General features: G+C 39.4%; 1 protein-coding gene across 9 annotated transcripts in view; it reads right to left on the reverse strand.

Moving 5' to 3' along the window:
* Positions 1–1,528: 1,528 nt before the first annotated feature.
* SYTL5 (synaptotagmin like 5) overlaps positions 1,529–27,291 on the reverse strand; it is an 80,416-nt gene continuing 54,653 nt past the window's right edge. For 7 of the 9 annotated variants that reach the window (XM_038153797.1, XM_038153805.1, XM_038153815.1 and 4 more), the window contains 10 exons: positions 26,124–26,230; positions 22,143–22,235; positions 18,176–18,241; positions 17,012–17,190; positions 15,672–15,774; positions 13,360–13,521; positions 10,114–10,222; positions 8,784–8,919; positions 7,708–7,916; positions 1,529–7,103 (listed from right to left, as the gene is read on the reverse strand). In XM_038153797.1, the coding sequence (XP_038009725.1) occupies positions 6,961–7,103; positions 7,708–7,916; positions 8,784–8,919; positions 10,114–10,222; positions 13,360–13,521; positions 15,672–15,774; positions 17,012–17,190; positions 18,176–18,241; positions 22,143–22,235; positions 26,124–26,230 (1,307 nt within the window). In that variant the 3' untranslated portion in view covers positions 1,529–6,960. The remainder of the gene's footprint in view (positions 7,104–7,707; positions 7,917–8,783; positions 8,920–10,113; positions 10,223–13,359; positions 13,522–15,671; positions 15,775–17,011; positions 17,191–18,175; positions 18,242–22,142; positions 22,236–26,123; positions 26,231–27,291) is intronic. The other 2 variants (XM_038153853.1, XM_038153864.1) reach the window with 2 other exon arrangements.

Below are 27,291 nucleotides of genomic sequence, written 5' to 3' on the forward strand. Positions count from 1 at the left end.
TTAGGCTGTGCAATCTCAGTGCTTAGTCACTTCCAGCCACTCACCACAGTCTCTGCTCCTGCTGCACATCCACAGGAAGCAAAAAGTGCTTCACACCATCAGCAGGTGGCACAGCTCCTCTTGGCCATGTAGCTGCTGCCCATTTCTCTCTCCCCATTTGTGGCTGGAGGATATTTTCATGGCACCTTGGTGAAGGGAAGAGTGGCAAATCACCTGCGGGTGCTGGAAGGCAGAGAGCAGCAAGGCTGCCAGGTCTAGAGGAGCCAGTGAGGACATGGGCAGCTGAGGAGAGCACATGTGGTTTTTGTCTGGCCTCTTTCAAGCAGTGACCCAGCTGCTGCATGCTCTGTGAAACACAGAGGGAACAAATGGGAATGCCAGTGTCCATGCAGAATGTGCTAGTGCATACCTAGTTACCAACATGTCTCCCATTGCCACCTACGCAGCCAGAAAGTTACCAAAACCTGAATTTCAATAATGAGGATGGCCCATACTTCAAATTCACATGGAGAATTTGTCATCTGTCACCTCCAAGAGAAGGGGAGGAGGAACTACAATTCAGCTGTACAGGAGGGACAGAGGCGCCTTCAGGATCCTCAGGCAAGTCCTTGAGTACAGTCCTGAGCAAAAGTACAGAGAAATGGCAGGAGGGCTCTTCCCCTACCTGCAGCTACCTTCCAGTTTTTGGGTGTCTGACCTGCCCACAAAGGCCAGAAGCAGCACAGGGATGAGCTAGACAAGAGTGGTGTGCGGGCAAAAGACCCTGTGCTCAAACCACACCAAGAGACCACTGAGCCCTGCTGCGCTGGTCTCCCCTTAACCTGGGCACAGGAACTGAGCCAGGCTTTCAGAGTGAGCAGAGGCAGCACAAGCCCTGAGCCCAGGGTTTGCCTCCTCTCTCACTGGGAAGGCACAGCAAGACGCAAAAGCCCAGGGCACTGGAGAACCGCAAGAAAATGTAAGAGAGCACTCAGCTCTGAGGTAAGTTGAAGTGAACACGACTCTGCTGAAAGGGTAAATTAAGGGGTTGAATGCTTGTTGATTTTTCTTATAATAATTTAAAAAGAAATCAGGACCAGAAATTACAGAAAATATGAATTTTGAACATACCTGGATGTTCAGATGGGCAGGACCTTGAACTAGGGAAGAGGCAGGAGATTCAGAGATGGAGGGGAGGACCTGGTGAACAGGTTGAGTTAATATACATGTAAAATAATTTTATAGCAAGGAGGAAGAGTATTTCCCCTATATTTCCCTTTTCCTTTAAATTGCATATTTAGAAGAAATCAGATTTAATGCTTATGAAATCAAAAATAGCTTAATTTCTACACTTCAAGTGCTTTTAAGACAACGAAAGGAGAGACAGAGACACCATCAATGGAGTCCCACCTCGAAAAGCATGCCATGCTCCTTGCATTAGTCATTACATATAAGTATTGTCTTTACCTCAGTGAGATAATATGGGATACTCCTGGGAGACATAGTTTCCTGTAATTCATTTTAGGAGAGACAAAGACACAGCAGCATTTCAGTATTTTAATTTAGAAGACATAACAGAAATCTTGACAACAGCTGCAAATGTCTTACCAGCCATCTTTGTCCACAAAACAATGTACAATGCACAGTACAAGCATGTTCTCAGCAGAAAACATTGCTGTGTCCCAATTTGGGCAAAGCTTAACATACTGCAATGCCATTTACTGCTACTTCAGTTCGTGTCCACCGGAATAATTAAACAAATTGCTAGCAACAGATTTTTAGCAGAACAAAGGCAGCACAAGGGATATGTGACATTCTCTAATTGCTGCAACAAATGACTATGCTTGGCTTTAGGCAAACCTCAACAATTAGAACTATTCTCAAAAATATACAGAGAGCTGTCAGGAGCAGTAGCACACAGCAATGTATATGTTATTGCCACAAAGTAAGGTTGTTGAAATAAATAATCTAAATAAAAGGTCAAGATGCAGCCAGGGTGTGTTTCAAAAGCAACCTAAAAAGTCACCTAAAATGCAAGCCGAGACTCAGTTTCCAGTGTTAATATACACAGTATAATTAACACTGTATTATCACTTATTAAACAGCATTTGAAAACATGAAATCGTCAGGGATTCATGGGCACAGTGGTAAGGTTCTGTTAGCATGCTTCTCAGCATCTCCTGCTGAGCAGTGGTAAAGGGCATCACTGCAAATAATAGTCTCCATCCTGTTCTGGAATTCGCCGTCATTTCTTTAGGGTTCTCAAATATTAATGTTTCTGGGGGTAGAAAAAAAAATAATAACTAATCAGTTGAAACACCAAAAGTTTATAAAGTGCACGGGTCAGCTCTCAGAAGATACTTGTTTATGTCATGGTGGCAAAGTGCTGAAAATCAATACTGTATGTTAGCAAAGGAAAATTTCAGTCTTAACTTCATATAGAAGAAAATAAGTGGGGCTCTCCCATCACTTGTGCATGCTGCCTCCTCCCAGATACTGGGGATCACAGTCCGGGGAGAACCTTCTGGTCAGGGCTGCTGAACCAAAGGGAGGGGTGAAGGGAAGAGAAACCCTTGCAAAGATTCAGGTACAACTCTTATTTTCTTGTGTGAGCCCACAAACCAGACAGCTGTGGAAACAGGGCTCTGATCTCTTCTCCAAATGTGTAAGAAACCCAAGGAGCTTTTCTCTTCATTGGTGCTACGGCACAAACCACAAACTTTACATTCCTGAAGCTGGGTAATGTGCAGAGCCATCAAGAAGTCAAAATTACACCAGACTAAAATGCAGCCTGCTGTTACTTCTCCTTATCAATTAGGACCAGTGGATGCTCAAAGTCTGCTCTGCTGTTAGAGTTGAGTTGATATTTTGCAGAATACAGCTTGGAATAATTGCACTTAGCAGAGCTTAACCAGTCAGGAAAAGAAAAATCAAAAATCAATATATAAAAATGCTTCATTCATGCTGCCTCAGCATAATCTGCATTGAAAGAGGCACAGAAGAAAAAGCTTCCAGTCTAATGTACCATGATCAAAACATGCTCACCAACCCGATGCTTTCTCTCTTAAACCATTACAGCTGGAAAAGAAGGATGAAAATGTGACATCTGAAAGACATCCAGGGAGGGCAGTGGCACTTGGATTACCACAGGAAGATGGCAACAGCAGCCCCCAGGCTTTGCAGCTTTCCTGTCATCTCACTCAAGTGTAACATGGTGGAGGTAGAGGATATAGGAAGGACATTTCAAACTTATTTCATCCTGGTTTTGGAATCTCAACATGCAAGCAGATTTAGAAGCCTGAAATCCCCATCCAGCTAATAGAGAAAATCACCAGAGAGCAGGGCTGGATACCAAATTCTGTTGGCAGGGCTTGGAAAGCCCTCGGCATCAGCTCTTTATGATAGTTGTTGTCACTGTCTATAGGTGTGTTTACTGGCCCAACTTGACCTTTTACAGCAAAAGTTGCACTTTTATTCTTCTTTAATGGGTTGAACCCTCAAAATTTAATCACAAACCTTGCCAGAAAAATATGTAGCAGAGTAAAATGTGTTTTGTAACACATTTTTTGCACCCACCATAGAGCAGACTTCTTCTCCACTGATGCAACTTCAGTTGTTCAGGTCTGTGTAGAAAAAGACTTTAGAAACATCAGCTCTGCTGTATCTGTTTACTCAGGGCATGAGTTTATGAATCAGTGTTAAAATTGTGGCCATTTCCTGCCAAAAATTAGCTTTGAATAAACCATTCATTCACCTTCAGAATTATAAATACAGATAGAAAAGGAAGGCTTTGGTCTAATTCCTGGCTTTCTGTCGTTTTTGTTCAGCCTGGTAACACACAGTGCATGATGACGCACAATTATGGGCAATTAATTCAAATATCCGGGAAACAAGAAATCACATCTGCAGTTAATCATCTTGTGCTTTTTCCAAACCATAAACCATCTTTACAGAAGAAGAGAACAAAAAGATGAGAGACATAATTAAATGTGACATTTTCCATAAATCAGATGATTCCTACAAATGGGCTGATAACATCAGAGAACAGCAAAACTTTCCAAATTGCTCCAGCGTTTATCTGATGCTCATCATCTCTCTGAGGCTCTGGTGATTGTGACACCTTTTATAGCGACACCGTGCTGCAGAACTGTCCGTGCTAACCCAGGAGTCATTTCACTCTTCTACCCCAAACCCCACCGATGGCAATCACCACCACCTTGGCTGGAATTCCTTTCCAGGTGAAACTGTTCCCTCCATAGGCTGAGCTGCAGTTCATTGCCCAGCCTGGAACTTCAGGTGTGGGCTCAGAGTGACATTTTGGCCCTTTGGAAGGAAAAGGCAGAGCTTAAAGCTCATGTATGTGCTGGATGACACTTCCCAGATGCAACTATTCATCACAAACTCTGCCTTGTGAGCAAAATGGGCAGAAGTTGAAGCAGTGAAATACTTTTTTTTTTTTTTTTTTTTTTTTTGTTTCAAAGCAAGACATGATTTAGCAAAATGTTCATGCTTAGGAGAGAAGGTTAGGAAGTACCATTCAAAAAGCAGGCAAACGCTTGTGCTCCATGCAAAAGTAAATTAAATTTAAAATTATTTTAAGTTTTTTCTCAGTTTGGCAAATGAAAAAAAGCCCATTCCTAGGTCCAGTTTGGAGGAATTTTTTTGTTATTGTTTTTGCCATTTTCACCGCCAAAATTAATCAAAACAAACCATTTAACAGACCAGTGTTCCTCTACAACTTGAGCTGGAATTTTACCTTGAAGAACCATTTTCTTTACATTCAACAAGTTTATCTGTTTGAAACAACTTCTAGCAAAAGAAAAAAAATAAGTTTGTGCCTACATGTCCATGTAATATTATTATTTCCAAAATAAATTCAGGTTTGTAGTACAAACAACAAAGACAACTCAAAACAATTCTGTTAAAGAGAGAGGTAGTTAAGGTGTCAAAAGTTAGGTTTGGTCACTTTGGAAGATACTGATAAAAAGTAATCTAACATCTAGGACAGATTATGGGGATAAGAACAAGGTCATAAAATGTTGTGTTCTTGATATTTGTGCTCTAATTTATCAGCTCACAGCATCTGCGGCACAGCTTTGTAGAATGACAGAATCATTTAAGTTGGAAAAATTAAATGTCAGCTAAAAACCAAACTAGACTTCCCTCACTGCCTAATTTCAGCTGAACTTCAGAAGAAAATTAAGAAAAGATAAAGAAGGAAAATGAAGTCAGTTTTCTTGAGTAACCACTGACGTTTGGTTCCCAATCTGAGATTCTGTAGGAGAATTTTCATTTTCAAAGATGACTTGGTAATTTCTGAAAATGGTTAGTCTCCAACTGGGCAAGCAGTACCTCCAGTGACTTTTAAAAGTGATATCAGAATTTTGAAATAACTTATGCATAATGAAACAAATATTTTTAATTAAAACTACTGTTTTTAACACAAATAAATATATTTTTTTATTCCAATAATATTATGATTTTAAAAGACTGGCTGTAAACTTCCCTGCAGTTTCCAGCCACTCCAACAAAAAAAACAGCATAAAATATCTTAAAAAGAGAAGAATTAATGTTACATTTTAAGGTTCTGAGTTCAGCTCTAAATATGTGTACTTACAGGACAATATGTGTACTGTAGGACAACTACAGATGTCAAAATCTCCAGCTGTAGTTGCTTAGCTATCAGAATATATTCAGTTGTTTGATCTAGATCTCTTGCATGAAACTTTCCAGGGAAAAAAATGTAGGAAGAGCTATAGATGAATTTACTAGTGCAAATAGAAAGCTGTGTTCTAACTGTGGAAATTTCAGGAGAAATGCTGTTCACTCAGTTTCCTGATCTTCCTTTGTCTTACACCTTGAGGACCACAAAATTACTGTTGAACAATTGTCACAATTAATAAGATTAATGATTGTATTGGCCAAGACCCTCTCATCATTAAATCCACTGGGGGATGTTCAGGAGAAAAAATGTCCTGTTTGGATTATAAATAATGTGCATGGGCCTGAATGGAACCCCAGCCCATTTAGAGGAGATTTTACAGTTATGCAAATCATTTTGGCATGTGCTTTAATCCCATTCTGTTCTATACAATCTGTTGAATCAAGTTTTAACTAACTCTGTCCAAACCTGGCATGTGTCTCTTCTCAGCAACACATCAGATGGGGACTGGCATGTGGACATATTCCCTCTGTTCAATGACATCAGAAGGTCTTGGCTAGAGCTGACAACTGAATGAAAAACAGTAGCATCATGCAGTTCTGGAAACGGAGGATTCGTTATGATTTATTTTCATTAGAGGCTCTTCGATTACGTTGAACCAAGTCTGCCTTTTGTACACGTGCATTAAAATACCCAGAGGATGCCAGGACTCCAGCACTCCCCACCAGCTCACTGCTGCCTGTTTCCAGGGCAGTGCAACACTCTGCATCGGCCCTGCTTGGTTGGGTTTTGGTCCCAAGTCGTGCTGCACCACTGCACAGCCCAACAAGCAAACACGGTGAAGAAGCACTGTTTGCTGTCCATCGTAACATTATGGCTTCTTAGCTTACAAACACCAAAGCACAGGCTCGCTCTGAATCTGCTTCTTCTGTGCCACTGCTGCCTTCTTAGGCCATCCCTGAGCCAGAAGGAGATTCATAAACCTGGCATTACTCACTAAATAACCAGCGAGGGAGTTTGCTCACTCTGAGCAGCCCTCAGGCAGAACGCTCACCAGCTGCACAAACAGGGGACAGAGAAAGCCAGTCTGATCTCTGCGCGAGGTCCTGTTCTCACTGGCTTCAGGAGAAACAGTTCACACAAGAAGCCTGGGTAAAGAATGTTTGCATGAAAGTGCAGAATGCATTAAAGTCTCACTCAGCCTTAATATCCAAGGCAAAGGGTACAACCCTTCTCACGTTCAAATGGGCCAAGTGACAAGAGCCTGGACACCCCTGAAGCCAGGAGTAGCTGTGGCACCCCCCAGCAGTTAAAGTCCCTCAGAGTCTGCGTTTCCCCATGCTGGATCTCAGCATTAACACCCCTTCCACTGCAGATCCTGGACTGTCAATCATCTTCTGCCAGAGGTGCTGCTCTTCCCCTTGAGAATCCATCCAGTCAACCTCCTTGCCATTGCTCACACCTGGCAATTGTAAAAACATGGGAATTTGCCATTTTAGGAAGCAGTTGGATAACATCACTCCTCATTTACAACAGTTTACAAGAGAAATGATAAGCACTTTGCACTTCCACCTGTACAGGGAGTTGTACTGAAAACAGGCAGCTCCTGGAGAGCACCAGTTTGTCATTGAACACCTTCAGGCACATGGGCAGAGGCTCATAAACCTCCCCACACTGCACTACAAACAACTTTTTCCCAGCACAGGGAGAATGGATTCACACCCCTTCCAGCTCACACCATGGCCAGCAGAAAGGCTGCACAGAAGTAGTTGACTCCTTCTCACTGGGAGGCTGAGGAATGCCTCCCAAGGTATTCACAGTTCTTTTAGACTGTGCAGAAATACAAATGGGCACATAATTTTTGTGTCTCGTTCAGTGGAGGAAAGAACGAAATCATCTACATACTATCTACGTGTTGCCTTTTCTCCATTTTCAAATCCCACAACTTTCCGTGCATTTTCAAAACACTCAGTGACATTTCTGTCCTTCGTACACATGAATCACGGGGGGCAAAGGAAAGAGGAGAGCAGAATAAGAAAAGCAATCTGAGTCAGATGGAACCTTACCATTTCCAGTGCTCAAACGGACACCTCCCAAAAAAATGTTACTGGAAAGCGACTCCTTGTCCCACACAGTCAGCTCCAGGCAGACATTCTGTATGTCCCCTGAATTCAAGCCACTGAAGGCAAAGGTGTGATTCCACTGGGGGTTCACGCTCCTCTTTACTATGGGAGTTTTGTGTTTTGTAGCTTTGCTGTCATCTGGGAGCAGGTACCTGGGAGATGAAGGAAAATGAATATGGAAGGGGATTTTCACATAGTATTCATAATATATAACAATCATGTCAAGGCTCAAATGGCATCAGGACCCCATCTCCCCGCTGGTATTATGTTAAGCATCTAGCTCAAGTGCTTATTTTGCATTTGTGCTCCATTTGTTCTCATAACTACAGTGTCAGTTACCACAAGCAGAAATTGGAATTAGGTTTCGTTGCCCCAAGTCTCAACCACAAACTTTTTGTTTCAGTGAGGCTAAATATAGACATAGTCATAAAAACATTGGCTAAAAGGGACCTCTCTGGAGTCATCTTTGTCCAGGGTCAATCTCAAAGTGCAACAAGAGATTTTCCAGAAAGAAAGGAAAATTATTTTTCTACTTGAAATGTATGCACTGAATGATAGTTTCAAGCACAGCAGAAGATCAAAATAAATTCTAAGCTCCTCCAGGGAATTCAAGACAGGATGTTTCCTGTAACAACACTCAACCCATTACTATGAATTGGAACATATCTAGAAATCAGCAAACCTGAAAACTAGCATTCAGAGCAAAAAATGGCAAAGAAAAATGTTTTAAGCTATATATTACTTCCTAAATGTAACATTTATAACACATATCCTACATTTATGAGAAATCCATTATAATGAGAGATGCAGGATTTTGTGATTTTTTTTTAAACACAAGCATTCTGTGTAGTTTGGATTTTGAGTGTCCAACACAAAATGCTGCATATCTAAAAAAACACACATATGTTGTCATACTACGTAAATTTTTTGTGCACCCACATGCTTATAGACATGTGACACAAATCTTAAATTAGATCCAGTGCAGTCATTAAAAAAGAAGAGGAGAAAACCCTACAAACCCTTTAACAAAAGTATCAGATGTGCCTCCTGATTTCACTGCTGTTAAATTCTTTGCTTCCTTGATGAGGACTTCTAATATGCCTCCAGATGGCAGATGAGAATCTCCTTTTTTTCCTTTTCTGAAGCCTCTCTTTCCTAAGCATAGAACAAAGTTGCAAAATTATAATCAGAAATTATATTGTAGTATATATTATATACTCACAGACTCCAGGTTGTGGCACTGACCCTGTTCTAATAGATGTAAAATAATATCTAATAGATATAATATATCAGTATATATTATAAGACTGATTTAAAAATGTAAATTGTCTTGGCTAGATTTTTAAAAGTAATCAGGAGTGATGTTAAAATGTACTAATTTTAAAAAATGCAGGCAGTATCTGGACTGAGCTGATAACAATGGGCTTTTAAGAGAGCAAACCTTCAGTAAACCTTACTACTAGTAGAGGGAATATCATCTGTCATAAAAAAGAAGAAAGAAATCTAATCCATCAAATGCAAATGCCAACAAGCAATACTGTCACTGAGACAGTGATACACCTGCATCTGGTATATCCATGTGCACTCAGGTGCTACCCAGTGATTGCTCTCACTTCAAAGGATTGCTGTTCCTCATGCTAGTACAATGCAAAGAGAGAGTAAATCTTCTCCCTTGTTCATTGCTGATGAAAATAATGGCTCATCCTAAAGAACTCAAATAAGATTTCACAGGGCTAAATTGCAGCAGTAATACAGTAAGACCGAGCAGAGGAAAAGCAGTGAGAAAAATGGGAGAAAATGAGGAGGCAGGTTCAGGTGAATTAAGCATGAAGAACTAAGTGAGGTCTATTACTTGATCAGCTAAGCACTGTATATAAATAGCTGAAAAAAGAACTCTCAGACTACAATGCAGACAATTTATTTCTCTGTGGCTGCCCTTGATCATGTTACCTAATGTCTGGATTTTTTTTAATTAAGTCAGAGCCATGCATCAACCATTGACTGCATATTCCTCTTCCATTCTCTCTTAAGTTCAGGGTAGAGGAAAAGGATGAAGAAAAAGAAGCATACACATGGTTCAGAATTTCCATATATAACTACTGAAGCCAGGTTGGACAAGACCTTGAGCAACCTAGTCTAGTGAAAGGTGTCCCTGCTCATGGTAGGGGGCTTGGGACTAGATGGTCTTTCAGGTCCATTCCAACCCTTAACATTCTGTGATTCTATGAAAGAGCATATTAAAGTATAATTTCAATCTTCACCAGTACCATCACTTCACCCTGTGTGAGGATTTTTAATACATCATCATCACATGATTTTTAAAATCCTCATGATTAATGTTCATTTTACCTTGAAACTGCCCCAGAGGAAGCATTAGGTTTCTGTCTGGGGGAATATAACGTAAAACCACTGTCAGCTCTCCTTTGTATTGAAGGCCAAAATCTGTCACGGCCTCCACCTGAAGAGAAAACAAACAAACCAAACAGAAATACAGCCAAGGTTAATCGTTCACCTTCTTCTTTTGATTTTAATTCTGTTAAAATATAGCAATACACCCATAGAGTGTTTTAAACACTTCTTAAACACATCAAGATGTACCAGCCCACTTTCAGATAATAAGACATTCCAAATTGGAGGCAATCACATCTCAGAAAACTTTCTGAGCTAGGGAATGCAAGCTCTCAGAAAAATAAACCCATGTGGTATTAGACACTGTTCAGTGAACACACAGAGGAGAGAGTTATCTAGCATGAGTAAGGGAAATAAACAACAGCAAAAAAAACCCTCAAGCTAATTTCTGAGTATATAAACTGTAACAGATTTAAGCTGATAGCCAGCCCTTATTCTCACCAGTCAGGATTTAATATGTAATTAGTTTAATGTATTTTAGAGAAGTCATTCCTGAGTCACTATTTGACTGGATGTATAGGGAACAAAGGTGAGGGAGAGCAGAATGCAGCATTGAAACAGAAAAACTTCTTGAAAACTGTTATTCCTAGTATCCTCTTTCTTTTCTACACAGCTATAATTTCTGCACTTCTACATCCTTTTTTATAAATGTTTAAATCTTACCTAGAAGAATGCAATCAATGTTATTCAGTCCATCCTTTTGAAAATAATCTCAAGCCTTCACTGGCAATGTTCTGAACTTCCATTCACTTTGCAAGAAGTTGGAAACTACATTTTAAAAACATTGGATGCAACACAGAGAGCTCTAACTTTGCTGGTGGAGCTGGGACTGCTCAGATGCTCTCAGCATCCTGGCCCAGTGAGAGCTGGCCCTGCCCATGGCAGGGGATTGGAATGGGATGATCCTTAAGGCCCCTTCAAACCCAAACCATTCTGTGACTCTGTGATGTGATTTCTGTACATGCTTCAGTGCTTAGGTTTGGGTACAAATGAACAAATCTTCCTGATTTCTTCAGAGGGACAAAGGACATGGATAAAGGGAGAGGATCCTCCAGCGTTGCTGGAGGCCCGTGAGGCACCACAGAAGCCTTTGAAGAACTGTTTATGGAGGAATGTCTGACCCGTGAATGTCTGACCTTCTATGAGATGTATTCAGCTTGTTTCCTGACACCCCATAAAGGTCAAAGTTCTATTGCCAAGAGAAAACAAGCAAAAAACCCCACCAGGAATTCGTAAGGGGTGTGCAGAGAGCCAGCACTGCCTTCACCTCACAGACTCCAGGCTGAGGCACTGACCACCTTCACTGGGCTAAGTCTGCACCCAAGGATGGGACAGAGAACAAAGCAATTTTAGTCACAGCAACAGGGCCCTTTTGTGACTTTGAAGCATTTTTAGAGCAACACAGGCACTGCTGTGTTGCTCTACATACTGAGAAAAACAGTCCTGTCTGACACCAGTGTCCAATGCCAGCTGCTACAACAAAGGACTAAAGAAAACCTGTAGTAAATGGCTGTGGAATAATTCACACATCTACATTTTGCCAGTCAGGCAGCTCACTTTTGGCCTAAGTGAGCTGTTGAGCAAGTTTAGGATCAAGTTTCCCATAAAGGCACCAAAGGTTATTTTTTATTTAGTTCTACTAGTGGACAAGCAATGGTGTAAGTCCTAATGTCAGAAAAAAATTTGTCAGCCTCTCCTCCAAACCCACATGACTCGACACTCTGTCCTCTCTTTAGCCACAGAACTATTTTCTCTACTTTTTCTGACTTAATCACACTCCTCTGGAAAACAGATCCCTCAATGCTGATAGAAGAAGCAGATCTTCAACTCTCTAACCTTTTCACTGAGGCAGCTAAATGATTCATGGTAAAACAAACACTGTAACAAATCCCAGAAAAGGTTTGATTGCCACTCCATTCCTGTCTCTATCAGGAGTCCCTATAGGAGAATTGTGTGCATGTTTTGCATGGATATTAACCAGTGCTTCTTTTAGTAGTAGTAATTAATATATTTTTTTTAATATCATCCTTGCTGATCAAAAACTTTAGCACTGTTGTAAGTTTAGAAACATTATTGGTAACAACTTAGGAGGCAGACAAGACCAATTTTGTGTTTGCTTTCTTTGACAGTAAAAGAAGTAATTTAAAAATCTTTTTAATGGATTTGGAAATAATCAGATATCACCTTCCAGGTGGATTGGCTGAAATGCTGAGTGCCTCATTACTTATTTTGCTGAGCAGGAGAGCTTCATGACTATTTTGGTTATTTTCCCGTTAGGATTAAAAGAAATTACCTAGAAATTAATTACAGAGCAAACAGATCCATCTCCCAACTGACAGAAAGGCAAAAATTAAACACACACTCCTGAAACCCAAAAGATAATATGGTTTCCTTAAATGTAATGAACATATTAAAACCAAATCATCTAGTCAACCTTGACAATATTAGCTGCACACCATATATTTTTGTGAAATTAGAAAGATACACTTTCTTAAATGTCAATCTAAAACCCCTGGAATTCCTGGGGATTATGGCTGCTGCAGCAGCAAGCAGGAGAGAAGCCTTTAATCCTCTAGTTTACAACAGCTCTTTGAATCTCTTCCAAAATTGAGCACCTTAGCCAAAGCAGGGGAGCCCAGGACACAGAAGTCACCCTACCCTCCCCTGAGTACAGGGCGTGCTCTGTTTCACAGACCACTCAATCTGCTGGCTCAGAAGCCTTTTCCTGGGCCTTTGCACTTAAGGTGGATTAGAGAGATTAAGAAATTGTTTTGTCACATCTAAAAGCTGTAAATGACTTTGAACTGAAAAAAATAAAGCTTGTTTCTGTAATAACCTCTTAAGGTTTGGGTTAGGGGAATGGTGGGAAAGTTCTTTGTTTTATGTGCTATTTTAAAAGATTAATGTATTTACTAAGTCATTTTTATTGGACTTTATTACAGGATGAACTTACTGTTTATTTAAAAGCTTTTTTTTGTTATTGTTTTTAAGTAGCCAATCATATGTGAAAATTTCATGAAGAATTTAAAACCAGCAAGCTTTTACTGAATTAAGAATAAGTAAATTTTTTAATTGTCATATTAGACACTTATAAAGTCCTGCTTTACAAAAAAGTTCCAAAGGAAAAAATAACCAACTCTTGCTAAATTTGCTTCACACACTTTCACCAGTCCTGGAAACCCTTACCTTGGGCTGGAGCACAAACCACTCATCACCCTGATTTTCAAAGTTCCAGGAATCAAATGGAATTTCCACTTCCCCAAGGAAGCTGTTGCGTCCAAATCTGTCATAGTGCCAGACAGAGACCTGTAGGGTCCTGGTTTCCAGCTGGGAGTGGCTGATGACATACTACCAACAGAAAAAGAGAAAAAGAAACTCTCAGAATGAGCAGAAATAATATTTTCCACAGAGCCTTTTATGGCTCCAGCTCAGTTGCACCAAGCCCAGAGCAGTTAACAAATAGAGCATGAAAGAGAGATTTGTTTTCCTTGCAAGCAAGATTGATTTAGCCAGAAAGCTCATAATATTAATGGGAAATCTTTCTTTGCTGTATACATCCAGAGATAATTTATGTTACTATCACTATGGTGGCTTTGTTTTTAGTATTATTTACTGAGAATTTATGACTATAAAGTAAATTATGATGCTTAAAAATATGATCCTACAAGTTAATTCCCTACAAGTTTATGTAAAAGAAGCAGATCAACATCTAGGTTGATAAAAAGAAGAAGCCCCACTGGTTCTTTCATCCCTAAACAGAGTCTGCTTAACACTGCTTTCCAGAAAGCAACCTTTCACTTGCAATTTTTTCTTTGTAGCTTACAAAAAATGGTCCTGGAAATACATATAGCAGCATCTGCAAGGCATGCACTGAGCCTGTCAGTAACCATTGTTTGGTTTGGAAGCTATTAAAAACTCATGTGTAGCTATTGATATATCAAAGCTATTAAAAAAACTCACATCTAGATAATAATATATCAAAGCTATTAAAAGACTAGCATTGTAGTCCAGCAAATACACAGAAAATTTTAAACATCTGGAATTCTGGCTCTGCACACTCTACTTTTAGCAGAAAAGCCCATTATTTCCTTGACATTCACCCTTCTCCTAGTGTTAGCTGAAGAAACCCAGATGTCTTATTTTTGCATCAGGAACAATATCTGGACATGAACAAATACTCTACAAAAGCTGAACCAGTCAAATAAGTTGGCTAATTATGTACAGATATATCTACAATGCCTAACCCTAGATGCCAACTGTTCCACTGTGAGAAACAACAATGGAGTAAAAGTCAAAGAGGGAAGATACAAGACAGATTTAATTATTTTTATTTTCTTTTTCTAAACAGGATTTTCAGTTGGGATGAACAACTCTTCCTTATCTACGCACATTTTGTTATAATCTGTATTTCTGAGAAACTTTTATGTCCTATCTTCACCCAGCAATTATGTTTAGTTCTATATTACTTGATAAATAAAGTCTAATCTTTTATTTTTTTCCCAGTTCAGGCAAGCCTAAATTTTACTCTATACCATTTAAAAACGAGGCTATAAAAATTCTCTCCCTTGGCAAGCAGCACAGCCAGACCGAGTGTGTGCGCCTGCAAAATGGTTTTGTAGCCAGGCTGAGCCAAGTACACCAGCCAGGGAACATCTATTTGCTTCTACTATGGGAAACTTATTTAAAATCTAAATTAAATTTAAAAAAAAAATCAGGAGAAACTATAAGGAGTTTCTGGTTTCCTGCTGGATAACTCCTTTCAGTTGATAGGAAAGAGAATCATCAGGAGCCTTGATGTCAAGATGCCAGAGAGGCAGGGAAGGGGCAGCAATGCCCTCATTCCCACCTGCACCACAGAGCCAGGGAGGTGAACAAGCAGCTTGTGAGGAGCTCAGAAGAGTTCGGCCTCTCTGATGGGGGTGGGTAAAGGGCAAGGAAGGAGAGAGCTGTGGGCACTGTGTCCTCAAGCATATCAAGCCCATTGCAATAGAAAATGAACTTCACCACAAGTTTTAAAGAAGGCAAATAGTGAAGAAGCAGAAGCTAACATTTTCTCATCAAAGTTAGTCCTGCTTTAGAAATAAGTTAAACCTTCCAGAAGAATTCAGATCTTACTGCAGAATGTTATTTTCTCTTCTAAATCAGTTAGACAGGAAGTTCTAATCTAGCTTTGTTTCAGCATCAGGCTGACATATAAACATATAAAATCTTTAAGGTACTTTTAACAAATCTAAGCTCAGGCTAGATGGAAACATCAGCAGTTTTGAAAGAGATCTATGGAAATTATTGGAATTTTTAACCATAAAGGAGAGAACCAAACAAAACTTTCTCAATGCTGAAAGCCATAAATTACAACTCATAGGTTTGCTGGATGCTTTTGCTTAAACACCTCTCCTTTTGAGACATTTCTTCCAATCCCTGGACTGGAACACAAATAGGAAATACCCGGGAGCACAAGTGAAACATTCTTCAGAGCCTGAGAGAGAGACTCTTCTCACCTTCAGTGTCTCATTAAATTCTGGGTTGGTGCTGTTACTTTTAATTTTGGTCTTGCGCTTACTTTGGCGGGACTTATCAGGCAGAAGGTAGGCTTTGACATAGCTGCAGAGCAAGGAGCAAAGGGTTAGCAAGGAATATAAAATGACCAGTTTGAGCAAAGGCCTGACGTAGCTGCATCAGCAACACATATGAGGAAATTAATTTGTGCAGTATGAAGAGTGTAAACACATAAGAGAGAATATGCAAAACATGAAGAGGTATGGCCCTTATCTACAAACATGGTGGTGTAAATCAGGTAAGATCAGAACAACAAAAGGCAGAGCTAAATTAATTTGTTTATCCTCAGAAATGCAACAAGCTCTCCTAACATTTTCCCTTTTGCCATATATGATTGCCAACTGGTCACATATGACCATATACACTAAAACCACAAAATAATTAAAAACTTTGTAATTTATATACCACAGATTAATCTTGATTAGAGACATTAATTGTTACTTTCTGAGGAGAGAGTTTACATATTATACTGAAAACTATGATGAAAAACTCAGAAAACAGCTGGGGTTGTTTAGCCTGGAGAAAAGGAGACTCAGGGGTGACCTTATCCCTCTCTACAACTCCCTGAAAGGTGGCTGTAGTTGGGTGGGGGTTGGTCTCTTTCTCCAGGCAGCACTGACAGATCCAGAGGGCACAGTCTTAAGCTGTGCCAAGGGAAATATAGGTTGGATATTAGGAAAACGTTTTTTACAGAAAGAGTGATCAAGTACTGGAATTGTCTGCCCAGGGAGGCAATGGAGTCACCATCCCTGGATGTGTTCAACAAAAACTGGATGTGGCACTCAGTGCCATGGTTTAGTTGAGGTGTTAGGGCATGGGTTGGACTTGATGATCTTGAAGATCTCTTCCAACCCAGTGATTCTGTGAATTCTGTGAAAACATGGTACTTGCAAAGTGAGTATATGGGCCCATGAAAACAAAGTTATTACATTAATCCTTGCCTCCAGAACATCACTCCTCTCATATACTTCAGTTTTGATAATGGAAGTAAAACAAACTTGATGCTGCTTGCCTATTCCTTCTTTTTTTTTTTTTTCTTTCCTATCAAACAGGTCGGTAATTTAAATAATGTTAGTGTTTCCCCAGAACAGGTACTATGCCTTAAGAAGCACACATGAAATGCCCTTCCCACAGAGAACCAAAACCCAGCCATCACCAAAATGCTGCTTGTACCAACTGGATCCCGTGAATTCCCAGGCTTGAGTCCCAAGCCCTGGTTGCAGCCAGGGTGGGACGTGCAGGGGACACCCCAGCAGAGCTGAAGGAAATTCCCAGTGCTTACGGGTCAGTCCTTTGCTTCCTCTCATCTGCAATGGCCAGGTTTCTGCAGCTCCTCACCAGGATGTTGAGGGCCCCTGTTTTGTAGATGTAGCTGATATTGAGGAGGATTTCCCCGCTGACCTTCACGTTGCCATAGTCACCAGTTTCGCTGTAAACACTCACCATGCTGTTAATGCTCGTCTGGAGAGGAACAGAAAAGGGGCTCAGAGGCTGAAACACTCTACTCAAAATCTGCTTCTTTTTTTTTTTTTTAATATTTTTTTTCCTAAAGCTACAGCCTTGCAATATTGTCACACTTTTTAGGACTTGCTATGGAAACAGATATATAATAGAATAGAATCGCCATGATTTGATGTGAAGGGAATAAAAACTGTAGTTAATAGTAGTTTAAATGCCCAGACAGATGTTTTTCCATGCAAGACTCAAACCTATTTATAAACATAACTGAATCTAAATCATCACCTCTTAATTAATATATGGACCGAAGAGCAGACAGGCTACATAAATTGTAAGCTCATGTGTGTTCCAAGCAGAAAAAAAAAAAAAAAAAAAAAAAAAAAAAGTCACTTCTCTGGCTCAGCTGGTCACCTCATTTTTACTGAGTCTCATAAGACAGCTGCTGACAGAGCCCTTAGGAAAACTTACTGCGATGCTTCCCATAATGGAAATTGTATAAAACCATATTTATTTAAAGTGGCACCTGTCTCTCATTAACAATTCTAAAAGAAGGAGCAAAATTCAACCCCCACCCCATTTCTGCATATTTTGTAAAGTCAAAAAATTTTATCAATAACTCCACAATTTTTTTCTGGTACAGCATAATATATCATCCCTCAATCCCTCTTCCTTCACACTCATAAAATGCAGTGTACTGCTATGAGGATTCCCTCTTCCAAGAGTTTACACTTAGGAAAAAAAACTGAATCTTTTTTAAAGAAAACTGGAGAAATATGCACACTCACTGCCAGAACCAAAAGCATTTGAGAAATCTGGAGTGCATTTCCTTTTGAGTCATTGAACAAGACTGCTCCAAAACATATATAACCACCTAAATTCTGACACACGGGAACCTTGCAAGACACCCAGGTACAGTCTTCAACAAAAATGGAGAAAGGAGAGAGAAACCTTAAAAGTAAGCTAGAGCAGAGGATTCAGGAGAACTCACAGTATCACCATCTGCTTCAGGAACATTTAAGTATGTCCATTTTCTGTCAGAACCTTCTGGGGAGTTCTTGAAAGGAGGCAGTGCAAAAGACCAAGAGAAAAGAGCATTAGACTGCTGCAATAAGAAAGAGTAAGTGCAGTGAGAAATCTTTATCTACATAGAAAGGCAAAGGAAGTTTGCATTGCAAAGCCATAGTGAGAAAGCAAGAAAAAGGTATCACCAAGTCAGAGAAATGCTGTGTTCTCCATACACTTATTGAAGGATGCACGGTTGAAAGTAATTACATATAAATGAGGTCATCTCTGTATCAAAATAAAAAAGTTATGTTTTAGAACAGTAGCTCAGCAGGTTTGGGTTCATACTGGATTACACTGGATTTGTTCTTATTTACATGTGCACGTCACTCCTCCCTGAAGCCAGACAAAATCTAAGCATTCCTCTGTTTGCAGCATCAGTGCCTTTGCAAGAAAGGGCAGTTTCTCTGTGGAGTTCATTAGAATAGATGACAATTGCACTAAAATGTTGAAACATATTGCTCTCTGGGAAAAAAAAAAAAAACAAAAAAAACCAAAAAAAAAAAGGTAATTCATTATTGGGGGACGCATTATCCCTCCTCTGCTTGCCAGAGCAGGATCTCACCAACTGTGTCTTGATCCATCTCCTTCCCTACCAGCTGCAGGGAAGGGCACAGTCCAGGGAAAGGGCCACACAGAAGGAATTGGTTTGTGACAAAAGCCAGCTCTCCAAGCACCCTGCCCAAGGTCCCTGCAGCACAGGAGGCTCAAAGGATAAACAGTTCTGTGTCAATGTGGTAAACAACAACAGACAGGAAAAAGTGTTATTTACATAAGCAATTAGTAGCCATAAATTTAATTGTATTTTATTCCCCATGTAAAAAAATAAACAGCAAAAAAGGTGGTTTTGATGTATTTCTGCTGGCTGGCTTTATCCATAATTAAGAAAAACAAAAAAAAAAAAAAGAAAGAAAGAAAAATGTTTGTGCTTTTAATCCTTTTTTATAATTGTCTGAAATTCCATTAACTGAACTGGTTAAAATTACTGGAGAATTATTAACACATACCAACCAATGTGACATATTTCCTCTAATTTCTGACATGCTTTGAGCTAAATTCCAGCCTTTACCATTTATGAATTTCCACCTCTAAAATACATAAAAATATCCTTTTACACTTAGGGAACTTAACCACTCCAGTATGTGCTAAAAATGCCTAAATTCTCCCTGCAACAATTCGTATGCCCACTGAAAAAAACCCTCAAGGTTATACCAATACAAGGAGGTGGATGAGTTGTTTTGTACTCCAAAACTTCTCTCTCTAACCTAGTACTTTTCTCCTCAATCTTTATGTAGGCAGGCAGCAAGGGATAAATGGCTGTGGTAAAAAAAAAAAAAAAAAAGCCATGATAGAAGATCTGAAACAAATAGATGGCACCTGACCCTTGAATTTATGCAAACATAATTTCTGAATTGCGTGCCAACCATGAAGAAAATTATACAAATTTAGCAAAATTTGAAAAACTTCACTTTTTGCCCCCCACTCCCAGACTCTGTAGAATTTAAAGCAGAATTCTGTAGAATTTACGCTGGCCATTGCAGACACTAAACGTAAAAGCCCAAAGAAAAATACTCATATTCCTGTTTAGTAAGTAGCAAACAACATATGAAGGACACAGAGCCTCATTTTGATACCTCACTAAGAATTATACTTGTTTTGCATCACATCTTACTGCTGCAGTAAAGCCCTGGAACATTTCAGTCTCACTGATGTGGTGGGTCTTGACAGCAGCACATAAATATGTGGAGGATGAAGGATGAAGAGAAAACTAAACTCACAGTTCATGAAATAGCATTGGGAAAACACAAAATAAAAGACTGTCACTGAGATACAGCTCCTCTTCAATGTCACTTTCCAGTGTCTTTTATCCTTTGTGATATTTCTTTCTTTTCCTCAAATATTCATTGTAAGACTAGCCATATTTATTTCAAATTCAAGAAAGGAAAGGGAGAGGGAGAGGGAGAGGGAGAGGGGGGGGGAGGGAGAGGAGAGGAGAGGAGAGGAGAGGAGAGGAGAGGAGAAGAGAAGAGAAGAGAAGAGAAGAGAAGAGAAGAGAAGAGAAGAGAAGAGAAGAGAAGAGAAGAGAAGAGAAGAGAAGAGAAGAGAAGAGAAGAGAAGAGAAGAGAAGAGAAGAGAAGAGAAGAGAAGAGAAGAGAAGAGAAGAGAAGAGAAGAGAAGAGAAGAGAGAAGAGAAATCATACAGCTATGAGTCGACTGTTCATTAATAACATTATTTCAATGTGATTTAATAGCTAACAGTCATTTGACAGATAGCACAGGATTAAAAAAAACATACTGAGCAAGAAGGCTCAAAGGCTTAAAACAATCAAAGTGAAGGTAAAAATATGGTGGGAAAATGTTAGCAGCACACTTAAGGGGAATAAAGAAATGAACCTGTAAAATTGCCCTTCTGCTGCAGGGGGAAGCAGCCGACCATTCACAACTTTGCCATTAACATTGCATGCAGTGACATTAAAAATGATGTCATGGTGAAACAGGAGCATTGAGATGTGAGATTATCTCAAACCTACAGCCCTGGAAAAGCTGCACTTTGCTTAAGAGAAAGGTCAGAGGGAAATCTACAGCAAAGGACAAAACCCAGCACACGGACAGAATGCTGCCTGAAGCGCAGAGGGAAGGATCTCTAAATGCAATTCCTTAATTAGAGAAAACACTTAAACCCCTGCAACCGTCCTATCAATATTCAGAGGAAATGAAAATTATTCATTTTCTGAATGACCAGCAAGCAGTGGAGGCAGTGAGTCACTGCCAGCCTGGGCTAAGTGGGTGTAATTAGCCCAGTGTGCACAGGCTACAGGTGCTCAGGTCTGATGTGGTGTGTCTGCTTCTGTGAACAGCAAAAATCAGAGGGGAAAATGGTCTGACACAGCCAGATCTAAGACATCAAAATGCTCTGTCAGCTCAAGTTCAGCCATCTCCATTTCTTTGGGATCAAGAGCTTCACTGGGGATTCCTTTGGCCTTGCTTGCACAGAGACTGATGAGGTGCAATCTAGAAAGGACAGTTCCTTGGTTATCGTCAAAGACAAGAATTTTCTCCTCCCTTTTAGTATTCAGACTCATATATATATATATATACACACATATATATATTCTGATATATGTGTCTCTGAAGATATTATCAGTTGCCCACAGATCCCAAAAATGAGGTACACAGCAGATAGCAATAAACTAGGCACGTCAAAGGCTGCTTTTATTATCTATTTTCTTTCCCAGTGATTAAACAGACTGCATAATCAACAGCAGAACCTTCATGTACCAATTTTGTTGCCACCATCAGGTGCAGCTACCCCTTTATTGTCACCAACCTCATCCCCAAGCACCTCTCCCCTGCAGTAAAGGGAAATACTTTCCAGATGTGGGTGGCATAGGAATCATGCCATGAAGAATGAGAGAAACTGAGCTGGGGGATGGACAATGATTCCATGGAAGTGGGATGTGTACAAACACAGATAAATGTTTGTGTCCCAAGAACCTAAAAGATCAGAGAGCAGTTTGAGAAATGCCTCCCCCAGCCTTTTCTTTGTTTCAGTTTAATTAAATCAAGTGCTCCTCGGCAAAGCTGAGCAGTCACACACTGCAAACACCTTTCTCTTGCCTTCTCCACATATAAGCTTGATAATAACCCCAGCATATGAGGAAGTCTGCTAATGAGTATGCAAAATAGTTTTCTCTTTCCATGCCCTGCAGAGAATAGCATTTTAGCCTTGAGCAGCATTAATAATATAATATAAAGTCTATCTGAATCTTAAAAATGTTTCTCAAGTGTAGAATGAAAGATGAATGTGATAAGTGATGTGAAATAAATTCCTTTCTGGAGGAAATATGGTCTTTTGTGGAAGGACAATGCATGTTTTCTACCCAAGATCTTACTGTTGATAATCCACTTGTCATATGTTCCTGCTTTCTTGGATAACAAGAGGCCACTATGTCATCAATATCTTCTTCAGTTTCATCCAGATAGCCCTAAATGACAAACAGGCATTTTAGTTGTCGTGTATTGCACTGTATTTGGTCAGCCTCTGTCATTTAATTTTGGTTCACAAGTTTTCCACTTTAGGAAGATGGTGCTGGATGAACTCCAATTCTGTTCTATAAAGGAATTTTGGTCCACATTTTCAACGTCTTTGCACAGAAACAGAGCATAAGGGGGAGAGACAGCTGTGGTTTCAGGATTCAGTAGTTAAAGAACTGAAAATCTTCACACATACACCCCATGTCATATCAAGCCAGTTGATAAGCATTTTAAAAATTAATAAATTTCTGTATTGTATTAATAACTAAAAGTTGGAAAACCAGTAATTGCGCAGGTTCATATAGGTTCTTGAGCTTTAATAAGCAAGACTGAAGTTTAGCATCTTTAACCTATATACAGAAAAAAAATTTCTTCATTTAAACACAGCAGTGAAGTAAAATCTAAACCAAATCTTTAGATGTGATTGATGGTCCTGATGGGTCTCTCTTAACTTTTATTTAAAATAACAGGAAAAAATGCCAGCAGATAATTGTAATCCTATTAAGCATAGCTTGGAAATCTCAGTGTTTCCCTAAGCCTTATGGCAGGCATATTTTGAAAGACTTTGTTTTTAATTTTAATTTTCAAGTTCCTTAAATCCACTTTGCAGCTGTAAAAACCTCACCTTTTGACCCACCTCATTCTCCATTGCTTAGTTGCTCTCACTCTTTGAAGCTAACCAGAGAAATACTGTATTCAATTCCAGGAGTCTCAAAGACTTCTGTGCTAATCAGCAAAAAACAGAACAGGCAGAAATGCTGCTGGAGAGTTGAATTCACAGTTTACATAAAAGAACTTGCAGCACATTTGCCATACTTTACATAAAATTGGCTGTTACATCTCTTCTCCTTTGCTCCAGTGACTGAACTGATATGAAAGCACCTAAAAGTGATTTTCTGTTACTGCTTTCACATTGTTACTGCATATGAAATATTGAGCAGAGGGAAATCAGAACAAGATATCACCAAAATTTACATACTGAAGAAAACAGTTTCATCTTCTTACCATGAGCAGGCTCTGCTGGTCTCTTATCTTTCTAATAATTATCTTTCTTATCTGTTGAAGGCACTGTTAGTACCCCCACATTAAAAAAAAAAAAAAAGGAAGCAATAGATACCTTATACTAAATGAAAGGAAAAACCCTTGGAGACCTAGGCACAACAGAGCAAACTATTTCAGGGAGACAGACAGCTGAATCATTCAAAAGTAAAACCTCATAAAACCCTGAAATAAAACAAACAAAAAAGCCCAACAAACCACTGCACCTGTAATTTCTATTCGCCTCATTAAGATCAGATGTCAGGTGATGTAGTCTAGTTTTAAATTTGGAACAAGAATACAATTTTCTTACTTGCCTATGGAGCAGGAAGAAGAAATTCTATACAGGAAAAATTCTTCCCTTTACACTATTGTATGCATACCAGTGAACTCGAAAATAAACAATGCTACATTTTTACTGCAAAATAATTAAACAGAGGGAGGAAAAAAGTAAGGCATTATTTTCAGATTGGGGTGTTTCAGGTTTAGATTCTCAAATTCTAACATTGCTTGACAGAGTCCTAACAAGTACTGAATACCAATTTTTGCCTGCGAGCAGAAATCTAAAACTTAAAAAGAAAGTTAATATTTAACTTACTCTCTTAATTCGTTTTGCACCACAGCGATTAGATTCTTGGGAGTTGTTACAGAATCACAACTATGTAATTGGTTGGTGTTATTAGCTTTCAAAGTTGGAGCCAGTAGGATATTAATCTCATGGTCTCCACTGGGGGCTATAAAATGCACATCATCCAGTTACTCCTAAAAAAGCAGCTGAGCATGCAATGAAAACTACTTGGTCAGGAATTCAACACACACCTCTCTAGAAAAGGTGCTCACATTTGAGCACAACACTGGATTTAGCTGGTTCCCCATGCTCCTTGATAAATCTGTACCACACCATGTGGGTTTTGGGACTTGTCCCTTTTCATTATCAAAAGGAATACTAAGTTAGAGAAGCAAAATATCCGTTCAGTTTTCCAGCTGTTTTCTCTGTATGGGTAATGGGTTTCCCTGATAAAGGTGGGAGCAAAGGAGCTAAAAGCTCTTTCCCATCCTTTCAGCTGATGGATTCCAGCATTCCGCATATCCTATTGCCATGTGGCATCTCCCCCAGCACTGCTGTCAGCTCCCATCACCCAGGAACAAGAGACTGAAGGACCTCATCTGGAAGAGAAGGAGGTGTAACTCCAGCTTTTCTCAGGCTGCAGGAGCTGTTGTTTCCATCATCAGACAGCTTTCTTCTTGTCACTCACATCAAATAAACTAAATTCCAGCAGGAATACAGCTTTTATCTCAAACCACTGCCCCCATAATGAATGTGGGACAAGACTCGTGAGACAAACTACCCTAAATGAATATGGTAACACAAAAGCTGATGAATGCAATCAATTAATTTCATAAGGCAGAGGAAGTGAGGATATGGGTAAAATCAGAGATCTGTGACTCCTGTTATGAATGAATTTTAAAGGTGAATTAGCACCAGACTCCAGAGCAGCAAATCAAGGTTTTGCCGCGAGAGAGGTCTCCTGTGCTAGCCAAGAAGCTACAGAGTTGCAGAGATGCAATCTGCAATTTCATTCAGAGTCAGCAAGAAAGAAATACAAAACGAAATCTCTGATTAAGAAGAGAAAATTCAAAGAACAGGGAATGGAAAACCTCTCTGGATTTGTCATCCCTGGCAGCTGCCTCAGAGAAATATCTAAGTTGTAACAGTCAATTAGAGCACAGAACAGATATAAAGAATATAAAGTCTGCATTTTTATTTGGTGCCTTTTTTCTGCATTATTTTTCAGCTTCTTAATAAAGAACACATCCTTTTTCTTTATTGCAATTTTAAAATAAACCACTTATTTTTGAAGTTTTTCTTCCACCAACACCTGACACACAGAAGGTCTTTTGTTAATTCCTCATAGATTAACCCAAAGCAGTACTGCAGGCACATTCTCTGGCTGCTACTAATCTAAGAAAAGATGGAAATCCCATCACATGGTTTTTCAAGACTCAGATTTCAACACCACAGGAAAGGGAGACATCTGCCATGGCCAATGCTCTTCTGGAAAGAGCGGGTGGAAGGGTAGGGCTATGACAACAGGAAAAATGCATCAGCTACCAACACTCATTTGGGAACTTTAGAATAAACTGTGATTAGATGAAGAATTATTTCAATAACTTTCTCCCCCTCATGCATAATTAATAAGCTTGGATGTTCTTTTTAGCATTGATGCACATCTGCAGATTGCCTATCTTGGATATGTGCATAAGAGGAGATGGAAGTTGTGAATCACTTCAGGAAAAACAGTCCATAGAATGCACAAAATAAGGCATGGAGATGTATGGAAGAGGCAACAAGAAGATGAGGCAAGCAACGTTGCCAGAAGAGAAAGTTGTATCTTTCTGCTAAAAATACAGAGAAATGGAAAACCAAACCAGACAGAGATTAAAGCCTTTAAACTGTGAACTTTCTCAGCATCAAAATTAAAACTTATGCAAATATGAATTAACAGAATTTTGGAGCATGTGCAATTCAGTGCCTGGAATTTATTTTCAGGCTAGGTTTCTTTCATCTGTGAACTCAAACACCCAGCAAATTAACAACAAATTGGAACCATGACTATTCATTGAAATCACTCTACAGCAAACATACTTAGAGGATAACACTATTTAAAAACTCATTAAATATCCCTGGAAAAATGTCCTGCCTCACCCATATTTTATATAGATACACAGACAGTCTTGATTTCATTGGTCCAAACAAACAGAATTTCCACCAGATGAACATTTCCATATTTATAACTCACCAGTTCCTGATCTAAGGCACTAGGTACAGATTTGCTTCTTATGCTCAGGGTATCCTCATTTCCTTCAGAGAAAGATTCACTCAAATCTATCTCAGATCTGCTACGGTCTGGGAAACAAAAACAATTTAAATGTTTGCTATAGTTTGTACAGAAATTTCCATTTCATCTTCCATGCAAGTATTGTCCCAACCCAAATGTTTTTTTAACAAAAAAATTTAAAACAATATTTTAATTATCTGTCAAATCTATGGCAACTGAGCATCACTATGATAAATGGAGAAAGAAATACACTTTCTGACACTGCTCAGCCTTCTGGGCAATAATTTTACCCCTGTACTATTTATTTATCTACTCTGAATGTCTTCTGTGGGTGATACCATAGATCATCAAGATTTTGACTTTCTCTGGTCAGCCTGTTAGCCTGGAATATTGCAAAACTCACTGTCCAAGTGTTCACAGTGATTGCCACATCTACCACCACCACCACTAAAATCTCCCCAGCATCTGCATCAAAATCAAACACCTGGGGATACAGATGGATGTAGAAAGTATTTCTGTCATTAGCAGTGTTCCTGGTGCAGAAATTAGGAGGAAATAAATAATCTCAAGAGCTCCAGCAGTTTCTCTGAGTCCTACAGGTGTCTCATCCAATCTATAGCATAAGACATAGAAAATCTTTCTCCAAGGCCTCTTAGTCCTCCCCACATAAGTCTTTTGTGTGATTGTTTCAATATATTTAGAAAGAGAAGAAAGGGAAGAAAGTACTTTTAGATCCTGCAGGTAGGAATCTGAAAGGTTTTTAACCGTTCATCTTCTACCAGCTCTACAGCTGATGTGGCAGGAAAGGTCACTCTCCTGAGCCTAATGTCCTTTGAGTTTTGCCAAAGAGACAAATGCAGAGTCTGAGGTTCCCAAGTTTCCTGTAGTTTTGCTCAGCATCCATCTGCTTTGATAACAGGAGGTCAGTTCTTGTCTACCAGGAAAGCTTCTATTTTGTAAGGTAGCAGGAACAGGAGAATTTTTACTTCCTAAGTAAGGAGCCATCTGTAAGAACTCTGCCTGGAGTTGCGCTGAACAATATTCTAAGAGAAACTCTGACACTTTCAAGCTGAAATGTCTGAGGTGAAGAACATTGCCTTCTTGGATTAGCTCTGTGGGATACACCTCT

The sequence above is a fragment of the Motacilla alba genome, chromosome 1 (assembly GCF_015832195.1).
Source record: "Motacilla alba alba isolate MOTALB_02 chromosome 1, Motacilla_alba_V1.0_pri, whole genome shotgun sequence".
Classification (NCBI taxonomy): Eukaryota; Metazoa; Chordata; class Aves; order Passeriformes; family Motacillidae; genus Motacilla; species Motacilla alba.